This window comes from Apus apus, chromosome 19, assembly GCF_020740795.1.
Source record: "Apus apus isolate bApuApu2 chromosome 19, bApuApu2.pri.cur, whole genome shotgun sequence".
Taxonomy (NCBI): domain Eukaryota; kingdom Metazoa; phylum Chordata; class Aves; order Apodiformes; family Apodidae; genus Apus; species Apus apus.
This window is the reverse complement of record NC_067300.1, coordinates 7,877,096-7,893,465: the sequence shown is the minus strand read 5'-3', so window position 1 is coordinate 7,893,465 and position 16,370 is coordinate 7,877,096. Positions and strand designations below refer to the sequence as shown.

The 16,370-nt window shown below is 50.8% G+C and overlaps 1 protein-coding gene across 1 annotated transcript; it reads left to right on the top strand.

Moving 5' to 3' along the window:
- The first annotated feature begins 4,905 nt into the window (after positions 1-4,905).
- MYMK (myomaker, myoblast fusion factor) lies at positions 4,906-12,429 on the top strand. The gene is made up of 5 exons (XM_051636825.1): positions 4,906-5,279; positions 7,654-7,768; positions 10,204-10,352; positions 11,064-11,180; positions 12,241-12,429. The coding sequence occupies exons 1-5, from the start codon at positions 5,145-5,147 to the stop codon at positions 12,385-12,387; spliced, it is 663 nt and encodes a 220-aa protein (XP_051492785.1). The 5' UTR covers positions 4,906-5,144; the 3' UTR covers positions 12,388-12,429.
- Positions 12,430-16,370: the final 3,941 nt, after the last annotated feature.

Here is a 16,370-nt window from a genome sequence, read left to right as displayed (position 1 = left end):
CTCATAGCCAGCCCACCAAAATGCCTGCTCAAGTCCAGGAGAGCCAGGCTGGAGAAGGACTGGGAGCGTGGTCTGGAGCCTATTGGCCCAGGACCCTCCAAGCAGCTTCATCTTTGCTCACGGGCAAGATGACTAACTGATTTTCTTCTTTTTTTAAGACTGCCCAAGAAGTGACCCGTTTGTTCTACAACTTCTGCACAGTTACACACATTATTTCCAGGCAAGCCTGGAGCAGTGTGGGCAGATCTAAGCCATCCACAGAGAGGGGTGAGGTCTCTGCATGGACAGGACATTACCAGAGGGATCAAAATGTGGCAAAGCCTTAAAAAAGGCCCTGGCAGCCAGTCCTACCTTTTACTCAAGACTTGTGGCCATGGCCTACTGCTGGGTAACTAAAACAAGCAGGAGGAGACCAAAAAAAGTGTCCTTTAGAGACAGTCCTGGTCCCTTGCTGAGTGACCTACGGCACAGTGTTGGGCAAGGCACTTGGTGTCTGTTTGCCTCCATGCAATGTGGACAGCAAATGATTTATGTCATGTTAGCACGAGGGTTTCATCCATGGAGATTTGCAAAATCAGAGTCAAACTGAACAAGCCAAAGCCACCAAGCTGCTCTCACCATCGGATTCCTATTAAAAATATCTCTGGGCAGTTTGAAAGCCACAAGCAACCAGACTGACCCCAGGTATGGTCATGGCCATGGAGTTTCAACTACTTCAAAAGCCTGTCTTTTTCTCTGCAAATTTCTTTCACTTCAATTTTACCTGTACCCAAAGAGTACACGCTCCTGGAGCTTCCAGACAAGTCACACTTGGTTCAAAATTTTAGCTATGCAAAGATTTTTAAAAAGAAGTATACAAAGCCTTTTCTTTTACTGGCATGAGTCTTTCATGGAAGTTGAGCAGTATTGTGCTGAGGGACACCAGCTATGCAGCATTGCCAACCACAGGCATTCAACAGTCATGAGTCAGACTCCCCCAGACCCCAAGAATGGTTTCATTCCTTTCTGGATTTTTGAGCCTTGAAACATCACAGCTTCAAGCTTTTCTCTTCAAAAACTGCCATTTTTGACCAGTGAGGGTGAGAGCTGAGGCCTTCACATTGTTTACTGGGCTCCAGGAGTCATGAGTGCAAAAAACCCCCACCCCATTAAAAAGCATGAAACAAGCAATAAACTCCTGTGCTGCCCCCCTGAATGTGGCAGCAGGATGGCCACCCCAGAACACCCCAAAGGTTATAAACAACAGTGACCCAGTCACAAGAAAAGAGATGTCCTCACTCACCACTAATGGTGAGATACTGGTAATGGTCCACAACAGGGAAGGGGAGAAGGGAAGAGTGAAAAAACCCTGAGGAAGAAAGAAGTGAGGAACATGCATAAGAGGCTTATTCAACAGGGAGATGGGAAGGGAGAATTTTTCTAAGGGTGAGTATTCAGCAAAAGCTGCCTAAAATGGGGCCAGGCCTTACTGAAAATTGATATTTTAAGTGGCAATTTATTCCACTAATAAAAAGAGAAGGATGCAGGTGCTTTGGCAGGGCTCTGGAGGGGAGCAGGCGAGAGCCAGGGTCCATCAGAGCCGGGTCTGTAGCTCGGGCTGTGCGAGGGGCTCAGGCACAGCTGGTGGCTCTGCATTTATTGGGCTCCTGTTCCCTCATGCCGGGGCCCAGATATGGATTTCAGCTCTCCAGAAGGCACCATCACACCAGGGGCTCCTGCAGGAGCTCTGACCACAGCCTGCAGTAGGTGATGAGAGGTATTTCATTCAGCTGCTACAGCTGACCCTTCCTCAGCTGGGCAGGGAAGGGCTCATGCCCAGGGGCTGCTCCACACTTCCACTGGGCCCTTTCACACCACCAGCTTTCTTGATCAACCTCCCAAGGCAAGAGCAGCAAGACAACAGCAAATCTTTACGAGCTGGGCAGCACCATGGCCATCAAATTCCTGCCCAAACCAGGCCCTTGTCCACCTTTTGCCCATTCTCCCTAAGTCCAGAGTTCACAAGTCAAAGTGTGATGGAGATGAAAAATTTGACTCTGAAGGAATGGAAGTGGCAAACAACACTGCAGCGAGCACCCGACGGGCACAGCTGTGTGTGCCTGCTCACACCAACACATGGTGATGTGCAAGCACCTACAGAAGCTGCAACCTTGACTCCCCATTTTAGACTCATTATCACCATTATTCAAACCTGGCAGTAACTGGGGACACACAACGGAGCAGATTTCAATTCCAATACAGTCTACACCACACACAGATGAAAGATCTTCCTATACTTATCCCAAAGAGAATGTGCTCTCAATACTCTCAACTGGCACAGATCCTTCATCCTCTATTCCAATATATTCTGCTCTCAAACTAACACCTCTATATTAAAAATAAAACAAAGATATCTGTCTCCCTCCTTCACTGCAGTGTCTGAGTTGAAAGGGTAGAAGTGCTCAGAGAAACCCATGGTTAATGTTACCCTGGAAAGATCCAGGACAACATACCAGAACCTGGGTTTGGCACCTGGGAACCACTTTTCAGCCATATATATCACCACTCCTGCGTGCACTCTGGTCCACACAAAATTAGCCCTGTGGAATGTAGATTTCAAATTCGCTTTCCAGAAGTACTTAAATGCAGGAGCTAAAATTTGCTTCTTTCTACATTTCCTACCTGTTTAGGAGAGAAGGAACAAAATCCTGGCCCTTTGTTATTTGGGTTCCTTCCCAGGAAGGTTTGCAAAGCCCACGTCTCACACTGCGGTTTGTTTGCAGCCTGAACAAAGACCTTTTAAGCAGCAGCTCCCGACAGGAGCTCACCACCTGCCTGCCCCTTGCCTTGCCACTTATTTTGGGGTCTCTTTTTCAATAATAGCTGGAACATGTGTGCAAACCGGTGTGGGTTTGGGTTGGTGGTTGTTTTTTTTTCCCTCTATGCCTACAGTGCTGGCTGCAAACCAAACGCCAGCCCAGGGTGTGCAGCTGGGAGAGAAAAAGAGAAAAAAAACCCACAACCCAACAACCTGTGGAATGTTTTCTTGCTCCTGAGAGCTCCAACACTTCCCTTCTCGGCGGAGCACTTGCCATGGCTGGCACTTGCTGCATCCAGCAGCCAAAGGGGTTTCCTTTCCAGTGGGCTCCAGCTAGAATTTGGGCAAAGGATGGGGATGACTGCTAGATCATATTTTTCAACTGATGCCATGTAGCTTGCTGCTCAGCCACCACCACCCTTACACGTCCTTGCAGTTGGTGGCTTGTTGCACAACTGCCATGTCCCTGCAAATGATCCCATGAGGGCAAGGGGGGGCTGCTGTGCACCCAGACATGGAAGTCTGTCCTCACCAACAGGTTTTGAGCTGTGTTTTCATCTCTCTGACACTCAACCCCATGACCACAAAAGCAGGGTAGATGTGGTCTTTTTGACTAGGAATCCAGCCAGCTAACCCCAACCCCACTCAAAACCAGGAGACAAGCCCTGCCATGCAGCAGCCTCAAGCACCCTCCTCAGTCCAAGCTGCTCATGCAAAAATAACAACAGAATAACAGATACATCTGAGGATATGGCACAGAAAAGGAACAGGCTACTCTGGAGCTTGCTGGTGCTCAGCTCCACTTCCCACTCAGGGCTGGATGCCTGAGGAGAAGCAAGAGATTTATGTGCTGGCTTGGAAGGATTGATTTTCATGGTAAATTAGGAAATCTTTCACAATTTGTTGGTAGAGATGCCATTTTGCAGGGGCTTGTGGTAAGTTTATGGCTTGTCTGGGCTGGAGAATGGCTGGAGACAGTGTGGGCAGCACGGAGCCCCCATGCTCTGCAGAAAGATGTTGCCTGCCAGGGAACCTGAACATTTCCTGCAATATCAGCTAAAAATGGGAGCCCTACCCAGCTCATCTCAGCTGTGCCTGAGGAAGGCTCTCGGGTCAGTGCTTTAATGCTGTCATGCCATTCTCACCAAACACACACCACCCCTGCTCTCCCCCTGCAGGAGCCCTTTCCAACTTGGCTGGAGTGGTTTCAAAAGCATTTTTCACTCCGTGCATGCCTGGTTTTCCATTGGACCCCCCCTCCCCGGGGGGGGGACAGCCGAGCCCATCCTATCTCTCTCAGAAATAGACAGTGGCTCATATCGCAGCTCGCAGCCTCCTCCCCACAAAGCCACAAAGGGGGTTGCTCAAGCAAAGCATTCCTGCTCCCCACGTCCCAGGAACAGCTGTACCAAAAAGATGCCGAGAATCCCTGAAAGGTTCCAAGGAAAAGATATTAACCCAGGAGGGGAGCAGCAGTGATATAATAAAAAGTCATAATAAAAGAAAGAAGCCACTGAGTGGATTAGCAGCCCAAATGCTGCTTGGCTTTTGGTCTCTTTTCCTCCAGCTTTCCTGCTCTGCATGGTCATCTGCTCGAATTCCTCCACCCCAGAGACGCTCAGCTCCTGAATTTCAGACAGATCTCCTGAGGGTGTCCACACTGCAAAGCCTGAGGGCATGGCTGAGAAACTTAACTGCACTTCAAACCACCTGAGCACATGGGAGATGCTGCACCACCCAAGCTCCTCAATGCCTGTGCTCCAGTGCAGCAGGGTCACTCAGTCCAGGCAGATTTGGGTCTTAGTGTGTATTTCTCATGTACACCAAAGGTAGCAGGATATGTCCTGCTGTTTTAAAACCCCCTGGTACCTGCCACATACCAGCTTTTCCCTACTTTGGGCCAGTGCAGAGCAGCGGATGGTCCTTCCCAGCAGCACTGCCCCAGGCTCGGTGCCAGGCGGGTTGCTCAAGAGGGTTGTCCCCATGGGGAGCAAGCAAACCTGAAATCCTCACCCTCCATGCACCCAGGTCTGATGCCCAGCACAAGGCCTGCAAGGACCAACAAGGCCTGCAAGGACCACATTCCCCTTCAGTCCTTTAGGAACACCCGGGGCGACACTGGGGGCACAGAGCGTCTGTCACCACCAGCTGCGGCAAGAATTTGGCTGCTGGGGAGAGACAGCAGCAAAGGGGGTGGTGGTGGCAGCAGCTGTTCCCTGCCCACAGCCCTCCCCACAAGGCAGGGCATTTAAATTTTAAAGCACGCTCACCACGGCTGTTTTATCCACCATCCCCATCCAGCTCACAGAGACCCTGTCCCCAGGAGCCACCAGCCCACAAGGTACCCATGGGTTCACTGGTGGCCAAGCTCCTTCTGCCCACCATCAGCACCTTGGTCTTCCTCCCCACCATCAGCATTGCAGCCAAGCGTCGCTTCCACATGGAAGCCATGGTCTACTTCTTCACCATGTTCTTCGTGGCGGTAAGATGTCCCCATGCCCCCTCCCTGCATGTTTCATCCCCCCAAATTCTCCCTGCATCAGGGCTCAACTAGGAAAGGCAGCTGGACCCCACCCAACAGCAGCAAGCGTGACCCCCAGAATATCCATTTTCAGTTATTTCCCCACCATGTGCAGTGCTGAGTAGCTGATTCAGGATGTCCTGAGGGGTGGCCTCACATAGATTTCATGGTGGTTTATGGTTGTGAGGTTAGGGAGGAGGTCTGGGTGCAAAGCGACTTGATTGACTCACAATGTTTTGGAGCTGGTTTTTCTCTTTGTTTCACAGTTGGTCAGTGGCTGTGCTGAATTTGGGGGTTTAAATTTTATCCAGACTCTCTTGCTATGCTTTGGTTGTCTTAGCCGCAAGCACGTAGTTGAATTACTGATTTTGCAACTGCTAAGTGGTGATGGGAGCAATGCTGGAGTCGGGGGAGTTTCTCCACCGGGAAAGGAAAGACTAAAACATGCTGCTGGTTTATTAAGAAAAATAATTATTAACCCTCCATCCTGGCAGTGCAGTTTGAATAAGTGGGTTTCACCAGGCTCAGAATCGCCCTGCCTTCCCTGGCGTGGGGGTAATCAGTGGAGAACGTCAGTTGTCTGTATGTATACAAAATAATTCATGTTCCTGCTCCTGGCAGTAACTGCCCTGTGCTTCATGCAGCTGCTGAGTGCCTTCGTACACACGCGGGCACCTAAAGCAGCATTTCCACTTGAAAAAGTCTCCTATTTAATCCCCTGCCCATCCTCTGCTAAACAATGTGAAGGAAACAGCCCAGCAACCCAACAAATATTGCATTTACTCATCTCATGAAGACTTTCACATCCCTTGTATGAAGCAGAGAAACTGAGGCAGGGAGTAGATGAAGGACCTTCCCAGGATGAAAAGGTCTTCCACAGCAGCCCTGAGGGTAAAGCAGGGCTCTAAACCAGGCCAGTCTCTTATTCCTAAGGATCCATCATTTGAGCCTTCAATTAAAGCGCAACGCAGGGGGAAAAAATTCTGTCAGTTCCATAAAACTACTTAATAAAAACGTCCCAACTGAACCCCCCCCAGCTCCCCGGGGAAGCCAGACATCTATGATTTCCTTTTGCACCAGTTTTGTGTCTGCTCCACCTCCCCAAGAAGTCGGTAGGAAAGTTGGCACGTGTTTCGACGGGAGGTGGAACAGGTCCTTGCTGAAGAGACTGAGGAGGCAAAATATCTGTGCGTGGGGAAGGGAAGGCAGCTGCCAGCATGGGCGGGGGGGTAGGAAGGGCAGCAGCTGCTGCTGTTGCCTTTCTTGTAGCATCCCATTCCTCCTCCCCCAGGACACCTCATCAGAGCAGTGAAAGCAAATGTCCATCGCAGACAAGTGCTGCGACACCGGCCAGAAACACGCTCTTTGTCTGCCACCCTGTCTTCCCCCTGTCTCGGGGCTCCCAGAACCCAATCTTAAACAGAGCAAAGAATTACAGCCTTGCTGCAATCTTTTCTAGAAAACCACAGCGAGCCAAAGGACTTGCAGCAATTCCCATTATAAATACTATCAGCATCCCTGCTGGGCCATGACAGCGAGGATTGTTCCAAGGGCATCCTGCCCAGCAGCCAAAAGACTTCAGGAGCAGGGAAGCACGCGGGTGCTGCCACTAGAAAACTTGCAGGGCTGAGGGCTGGGAGGAGAAGGAGAGAGCCAGGCAAACACTGGGAGCATTCCTCCCATTGCTCTGGAAAATTTCTCTTGGCTTGGTTTGCATCTATGTTGCATGACAATGGGGTTTTTTTGCAAATAACCTAATCACAGAGCTAATGGGCAGGAACCAGCCGCTTTTAAGGGAATGCACTAATGAGTGAATTCCCCAGTATTCAGACTCTGGCCATATAAACCAAATTTAGCCTGGACAGTGACCTGGCATCTATACACATTTCATCAGGACTCTCATTTTGAATTGTTTTACAAGAATCTTTCGCAATTAGAACCATAACCTCAGAGTCCTCCTTCTGCTGGAGAGGACGTCCCTGCACCACCCGCGGCTCAGCTCCAAGCAGCTTGGTCATCAGATTGCAAATTCTTGCACAGACCCAGAGGCCAACTAAAGCTCATCCACAAATAATCTGTACTAAGAGAGAAGAATGCAGATTCCCAGGCAATTTGCGACTGGGAACAGTGACATTATATCTCAAATATGGACATTACTGCATAACAGTTACCCTGGTGTGTTTGAGACTGTTCTGTCCCTTGCTGGCCATCCTTTCAACAGCCACACAAAGACTGCTTCAAACCAGTTGATAAAAGCCTTTACCTTAGTGGTCTGAGGGCAAGGAACTAATTTTCTCATGCTTTATTTTCTTTCTTTCCTGTTTTTTTCTGATAGTTTTACCATGCATGTGATGGCCCTGGCTTATCAGTGCTGTGCTTCATGCGCTACGATATCCTGGAGTACTTCAGCATCTATGGAACAGCTCTGTCCATCTGGGTGTCCCTGATAGGTAAGCACCAGACACTGGTGGTACCTTCCAAACACCAACATTTGCAGGTCAAGCAGGATCTGTCAGCATCACTGGTGGGATGGTTAGTGGGTACAGGCCCCAGAAATGTTGTTTCCTTCAAACTCTGATCTGCAAGGCTTAACTCTGAGTCTGTCTTTTATGGAATTCAGTCTGTGATAGGGTTTAATCCACTTTTATCTTCTTCATGCCTTGGAAAGCCATTGCTCTTGGTGGGGTCCAGACACACATGAAGACTGTTCTGAGTGGTGACTGGGGAAGTTTTGCTCTTGGAGATAAACAGAGCTCTGGCACCTGGTGTTTGTGTTAGTCAAGTGCTCCTCTGCCTGCACCAGCTCTCGTGCATGTCCTTACAACAGCAGAATTATTTCTTTCAAAATGGCAAGTAAGACATGAGCTTTAGTTCAAGGCAGGGCAGTGCTATGAGATAAATAAGTTTGAAACCTCATATACCAGGGAACTTCCCATTTCTCCTCTTTTTCCCCATTCTGAGCCCATCAGCTTGTCCTGTCCTGACCTGGAGGCATTAAGAAATGCAGAATCTGCCACTTCCCTTGACAGGAATCAAAGTGGTTTAGTACAAAATAAATAAATGTTCTTCCTAGTTTATCACAAGTTTATTCTGGGCTTACAGGAAATATTAGATCTGCTTAGAAAGAGCAGAGATATATTTCACTTCCTTTTTATTAAAACCCTGACTCTTGTCCTATTACTCAGTTTTCCTTTTCCCACATTCCCTTCACTCTCTTTTTTTTCTCATTTGCCAATGAAACAAGGTATGATAGAAATAAATTGGGGGGGAAAACAAAACAAAACAAAAAAACCTACAGATGGACCAAAAGCTTCAAACCTGTTATTCTTCCCATTTTGCCAACATGTTTTTTGGAAAGATGCGAGTATTTCTGACAGGAGAAGAGAGCAGGGTAAGAAGAGTCACTTTTCCAAGAAAAAAGGCTTCTCTCAGCAGTTTCAGACCGTCTCTAGCAGCCACACGCCAGGCCCCCCACTCCAGCCAGGCAGGATCCCCAGCCCTCCCAGTACTGAGCTGGGGACATCATACTGCTGCACAGCCCCAAAATTCCCACAGGACATTGCCCTCTGCCCTTGGGGGCTCCAGGAATTGTGCAGGACCTCTGGGGGGCTCCTGCAGCCCTGAGCCCAGCAGGAGTGTGGGGCAGCAGCCCCCTGGCAGGGTGCAGGTCCTCCCCTTCTCCCTTTCCATCCCTCCCCTCTTCACCATGGAGCAGCACAGACAGCAACATCCCCCCTTCCAGGACATGCAACAGGATAAACCTTCCATGCAGGGAAAAATGAGTGGAGGAAATATTAACCTTAGGAATGGCTCTGTGCCCCAGAAGGTGCAAGTCCCTCTGTCCATGACATTTCAGGGCTCTCCCTGCTCAGCTAGAAAAGCCAATGAGACAAATCATCTCCAAAGGGCACTTGCAGCAGACAGCAGCAGTGTCAGGGTAGGTCAGAGCCGATCCAGACACTTTGGCTCCTTGCAGCACAACTCAGCTTGATCGCTTCATTACTGCACTCAAAACCCTTGCAAAAAAAAAAAAAATACAAATCCCCGACTACGATGTTTAAAATATCGACCCACAGGGAAACAACAGACATTAAAATGCGGACATTATCCCTCAGCCAAACTCCCTATAAAACCATGATCCAAGGACATGGAAGGTGTGGTGACTGAAGCCCAGGGAAGCCTCTCGCTGTGGCTTGTAAAGCCCGAGCGCACATGTGCGGACACAGACCCTCGGGCAGGCTTCCCGGAATGCAAATCCAGGACAGCCATAACACAGCTGTGCGAGCTGGAAAAGCATGGAGCCTACTGGGATCCATAACTTTTATCAGTTATTACCCCATTCTGTGCTAAACAAATGCCTCTAATAATTTACTCGCACTGGCGACTTCCAGCTTGCAAATCTCAGGCAGGTGCCGGCGCAGCCAGGTCCCCATTGTGCTGGAAAGCATGGATCTCCTGGAGTGGGGTGATGGAGGCTGCACTGGGGTGAGCTGGCAAGTCTGGGAGGGTTGGGGAGGTAGGATGAACGCAAGAGCTGACTGCAGGCTCACTGAGTGCAAGTGTCTTTGGAATCACCTCAAACTTCTGGGTCAAGTCAGGAAAGAGAAAGACGGGTGGGAAATCTCGTTTAGCTTCCACACACAGCACTGAACATGCAACCTCTAAAATCTGCTGCTAGACCTGCCGCTCTGATGCATCAGGATGGTTTGCTTTGCCCCCACGTGCCTCAGTTTCCCCATCTGTGAGGCATAAGAAGGGCAAACCTGACCTGGAAGCAATGCTGAGGATCCCCAGGGCAGGTGGGGCAGATCCCAGAAAGGCTTTAGGGGAGCGGTCGAGGAAGGGGGTGGGTGACCTGATGCTCCCTGTGCTTGGTGCCGTGCAGCCCTGGCAGAGTTTGATGAGCCAAAGAGATCGACCTTCGTCATGTTTGGTGTCCTCACCATCGCCGTGAGGATCTACCACGACCGCTGGGGCTACGGGGTCTACTCAGGACCCATCGGGACAGCCGTGCTGGTGATAACTGTGAAGTGGGTACGTGGGGAAGGGCACCATGCTGGGGCTTTGCAGGATGCTCATGGCAGGGGGGGGGGGGTCTAACACGTGCCAGTGGTTTCCTCCTTGAGGACCAGCTCTCACAGCACAGGTGATAAAGCAACACTTCTCCTCCAACCTTGGCAGCAAGAAGCCTTTGTGATAAACGCCAGATACAATCGGTCTGAGCAACCTATCGTACCTCCTGTCCCCACGTTTCTAATCAGGAGGAACATATTTATGGAGTTTTTACAGCTACTGAGATGCAAAGGGGTCTGGTAAACTGCTCCAGAGTGAGCTGAAGATGTGCATAAAACACAGTGATAAAATGGGAAGGGATCTGCCTGAGCCTGGCCAGGACAGCCAGGCACCAATGCTGCAGCCTGTGCCCTGCTCACAGCAGACGCTGAGAACCAGGCAGTGGAGGAGCTGCTGGCAGGAGTGGGCAAGGAGAAGGATTCAGTGATGGGATAAAAACTGCGGGAAGATGCTGCCAAGCATCATGGAAATACAGCAATGTGAGCCCCACCCATACACTGTCTCTAGGCTCCATCTAACTGCCCAGCCAGCAACTAAAACAAGTGGCCATGATGGGGAGTGGGTGGGCAAGGAGGGGACCAAGGCACAGGGCCCACCTTGCATACCCCAGCCTGCAGATGCTGTGCTAGGATCCAGATAAATACACTTAGTGTGCTCTCTCTTCCCTTCCAGCTACAAAAGATGAAAGATAAGAAAGGGCTGTATCCAGACAAGAGTGTCTACACCCAACAGATCGGTCCTGGCTTCTGTTTTGGGGCATTAGCGCTGATGCTGAGGTTCTTCTTTGAGGTACCTGTTTGCAATCTCCACCACCCTGACTTTAAAAGGTGCAAAGGACATTACCAGAACAGGAGACCTCCCTCCTTGCAAGGCAGGGCTGCATCCAGCCTTGGACAAAATCCAGCTCAGGTGCAGGCTGGTGCTCTGGGGTCTGGTAGCAGGGACAAGGGTCCCTCCTTGTTTGTCCCCAACCCCTGACCTGTTAACTGTGGCGTGGGGAAGCGATGTGGCAGCAAGTGACACACATGGTGATACTCTCTTTTCCCCCCATTAAGTCAGATGCAAGCACATAGACCAGGCTTTCTTCAGCCACACACAGTCCTCAAAATGGTTTTGTCAAATGCAATCGGGGCTTTTTTGGAAGCCAGGCACGGGTGACTTAAGGACACTTCTCAGAGCCACGGCAGGGACTGGATATGACCCAGGCATGGCTGGATCCAAAGCTGGCTCACACCAAAGAAAAGACTTTCAGTTGACTCCCAGGGGCACTCAATCCCATCTTTTGCTCTCTCCACTGGCCAGTCTGTTCCACCCTGTTCAAAAGGGTCCGTCTGTCCCACGCAGGGAAGGCGATAACCCCCCGATACAGCTGCTGGTCCCCGCCTGCCCTCAGCCCCTCGTTACGGCTGCTCTGTGCATTGGGAGCAGCGAGATACAACCTCACAGTCATCCCCAAGGATTATTTTTCAAAGCATTTGGTAATTGCAAATTCTAGCAGAACATAAAACTGTCACTTAGCAGAAGCCGCCTCCCCCCGCGCCCCGGCCTCGCCGCCGCGTCCTTTGCGGGGTAATGAAACACTTCATTCAAGAATTGGGAAATGTGCAAATTGGAATGTGTTAACTCCACTTTGCTTTTGTTTTGTTTTAAGGCTGGAAATCCCTTCTTTTCTGACAGCAAAAAGAGGCAGAAGGGTCAGGAGTTTTTTCTTATATTATTTTTTCTTTTCTTAATTCCTTTCCTTTTGGCTACTTGCAGAAATCTGATGTTTTGCACCCTGAGGCAGAGCCCCTAGCACTGCTGCTCCCACAGTCCCAGCAGGTCTCACTAACACTGTCCTCTCTTGCAGGAGTGGGATTACACCTACGTGCACAGCTTCTACCACTGTGCCTTGGCCATGGCCTTCGTGCTGCTGCTGCCCAAGGAGAACAAGAAGGCTGGGAGCGCTGGGGCCCCTGCCAAGCTGGACTGCTCCACACTCTGCTGCTGTGTCTGAGCTCTCTCAGGCCAGCTGGGCACTTGCTTTTCTGCCACTGGAGTGTTGGACGGGTGCAGCCAAAAGCAAAATGCCTTACCTCTAGGACACCAGCATCTTTTCCTACCAGCTCTGTGCACATCCAAGGCTTTTCTTCCCTGAAAGGACTTCACCTTTCCACCACCAGCCCTAGCAGAGACTGTGCTTGCTACATAACTGTACTTTTCCCTGGAGAAGCACTTGTCTGAGCTGTGACCTTGTCCCCAGGTGACCCTTGCATTCTCAGACCGTGTCACCAGCCAGGCTGTCATCTGCACCAGCCCAGGAGGACCCAAGTTGTCCCCTCCATGGGAGTTCAGCCAACCTGAGTACAAGGGACTTCATTCATAATGCCCCATTAACAGAACCTGTATTTTTGTGACAGATTTACTATTTTATTTATGCATTCTCTTGATGTAAATAATATATACTAACAAAGACTTTGCAAGTGTGCAATGCCAGTGTTTCCTAAGCAGCACGAGAAATTTTCCAGCTCGGCTGCACTCAGCTGAGGGCAGATGCCAGCCCCAAAGCAGAGCTGTGGGCACAGCCCCCACAGCCTGGAGGGAGCTGCAACACTGGGGGCTTTGTCCATGCAGACCTGCCCAGCAGCACAGGCAGCAGGTGCTCTTGCAGAGAGCCTCAGGAGTATGGAAAGGACATGGAAAATTAGAGGCAGAGAAAAGAAGCTCCTGGAGGGAGGAGGAGGACTGTAAGCCTAGAACATCTCCTCTAACAGACTATTTACTATAGCAGAAGTGTATGATTTATTTAGACTGTCTGGGAAAAAAGCCAAGACTATATGTCATGGACAATTAGAGTACTATTGATATACAGTGATGTCCATGGAAAGCCCACATTAAGCCTGGGTTCCTCTGGAAGAGAAATCCACCCCAATCATCCATCAGAGCAACTTCCTGCAACAGGGCAACAACCAAAACTGAACGAGCTTCCAACAAAAATATAAATGAATTATGAACCCCCAAGCTTCCCAGAGTCCCCAGCAAGTGATGGCACAGCTGGTGCAGCTGCACACACAGAGGAAGCACCAGCAAAGAGTTTCCAGTGGGTTCACCAGCACCTAAACCAACACAGCACACCAGGTCTTTCTGAGCAGCCAGCCCCCAGGACGTTTTGCAAGATGCTCTGAGGGTTTGCATGCAACACTCGCCCCATTGCCTGCGCACGACTGGAGCACTTTGCCACTCCAGGATTGCTCAGTGCATCCCAAAAACAAACAAACAAACAAACACACACACAAAAAAAACACCAACAAAACCGAAACCCAAACCCAGTCCCAAGTGCTTTGACTCCTACATCAGAGCTGAGTGCAAGAAGCACCTTGCAAGTGCAGGTTCCGAGGGTGCACAGCCACTTCCCAAAGGATCACCCACTTGGGTGTCCTGCAGCCAGGGTGTGAGGTTTGGCGAGTTTTTGGTAGTGGGAGAGGAGCCCTACGGGTGGCTCCTGTAAGAAGCTGAAGAGCTCCCCCAGCTCCAAACGCAGCCCAGGAGCCATTAGAAAGACAATAGATGCGCCTCTGCCATTAACATACGAAAGAACTGAGATACGAGCTGAGCTGAGCGAGCAGTGGGGGCAGAGCTGAGCTGGAGAGGCAGCGGGTGCTGGTGGTTGGCGAGGAGGAAGGGGAGGAAGGTGGCCAAGTAGAAGTTTCTTTGCAGCCTATCGCGACATGGCAGGGAGGAACGTGGTGGAACAATCCCTGAAGGCGCCAGGAGGGGTGAACTTGATTTTGCAGCCAGTGGACTCGGATTATGCAGCTGTGGAAGACCCTGGCACCAGGGGAGGTGCCTGTTCCCCAAGCAGCCCGGGACTCTGGTGGGAAGGACTCATGGAGGAGAGGTTGGTGGAGGACTCTGCCATGAGCGGGACCCCGTGGGAAGCAGGGCAGGACTGTGAGGAATCCTTCTTCCTGAAGAGGAAGGAGCTGCAGGAACCACCGAACTGTGTGTGGACTCACTCTGAACCCCATCCCCCTGTTTGCGCTGGGGGGAAGGAGGGAGAGAAACCGGGAACAAAGGGATTTGGGCCCAGAAGACGGGAGGGGTGGGGGTAAGGTATGTAAGCCCTGTTCTCTGTGGTGTCTGTGTCCTGTGTGCATTGAATTAGTGCTAAATTAAATTATTATTTTTTCCCCAACTTGAGTCTGCTTTTGCCCAGGACCTTAACCGGTGAAGAACCCTCCTTGTGCTTTGTCTCGACTCACAAGCTTCTAGTTGGTCTTTGTGCTCCCCATCCCAGTGGGTGGGGGGAGTTCCTTGTCGTGTTAGACCCAAACCACGACACCGGGCCATCCTGGCTCTCACTGAGCCACCTCAAACATGTCCCGGGGTGTGCTTTACTCCTCCTGCAAGCCCTGGCAGCTCCCGGGCACGGCGAGAGCCTCGTGAGGGTCAAGGGTTGGGAGGAGCAGCTGTGGGTAACTGCGATGCCTTCCCATGGCAGGAGGGAAAGAGGCTGGCAAACCCCGTGCAAACCAGGAGGGCACGTTGTCTAAGGCCCAGCTAAGCAAGTGAAAGCTCCTGCTCCCACCTGCCTCTCATCCAGGTGTTACACCAAAACCAACCCCACAGTGTATGGCACACAAGGAAATCCCAGGCAAGGTTACTTTCTCCCCTCGCTCCCAGCTGATGCCCCAGGGTGCTGCTCCTACTGGGCAAACTGGCCATCCCTTTGCACCCAGCATGGGACCAGCACCCAAGCTCAGGGACAAAGCATCCATAGGGTCCGTGCCATGGAACTGCCCCGTTCCAGCAGCAGCACGAGCTGCGGGGGGACCTGACACCCAGGAGGACAGTGCACGGACTGAATTCACCGTCGCTGGGGCAGGATATCCCCTGCTCTATAAATGTAGGGAAATATTATAAACATTTACACCAACGTAGACAAAACAGTCTCTTGTAACCTTTTAGCGCTGCCGAGAGCTTTGCCTGTAAGAGCTCTTGAGCCCCTGCCAAAAATTCTAGCTGTTTTCATAAGAGTAGGTGTTTTCGTCTAAGGTGCAGTCTGAGTGCTGTGACCTTTGTCGTGTCTGCTACTGAAATTTCCTGCTCCTCTGTTATTCTCTTCTTTGGTAAGACGATATGAAACCCAAAACTTTTATTGCCCCTTTTAAAACGTCTTTATAGCTCCCCGTCTACTTCATATACTGTCTTATTCTCCAGCACTGGGATATTACTTATGGGATGCTGCAAAAGGCATTTGGGTTCCACGAAGCCCAAACCGCCCAGGCTTTTTTAAGATCAAAACGGGGGGGGAGGATGGGGGGAGGAGAGAAGAAAAAATGAAAGAAAAAAAGTAATGAGAGGGGAAGACTGAGCTTTCTGCTCTGGAGGCATCAGAATTTGCTGCCAGCACAGCGGCAGAGTGACAAGGGTGGCAGGAGCCTGCCAGGCTCCCTCCTGCTCCACCATGCCTCCCCAGCACGAAATCCTATTTACTTTGTGTCTGGGCTGCAGTGCCAGCATGGGGTGCCTGCTGGCCCCGTGGGGATGGCATCACACAGCCTCTCTTCCCACAGCTCCATCCCCTGCCAGCTCTGCCCGAGCCAGTGGCTCAGATGTGGTGGGACACCAGAGCCTGTGCCCAATCCAGTGTGCAGCAGCTGGGGCACATCTGCCCTGCTCAGGGTGCTCCTGCACACCCCATTTCCCTGCTTGGGTTGGCATGGGGACAGACCACACAAAGGACATGAGTCCTAAGGCAATGACACAACAGGCAGGCACCAGCTTCCATGCTTCATATCCCTTCCAGGTGACACAAATTCCCCCATGCTTGCCTATGGCAGGGCTGGCATAAGAGAATTAGGACCTACTCCTGCTCCAGAGGAGGCTTCCAGAGATGTCTAGTCAGGCTCAGTGCCAGCTAATCTTCCAAGCAAACTTTATCCAGATCCCTTTGGCTGCAGAAAGTGAAAAACCAGCCAGACCAAAACATAAAAGCCT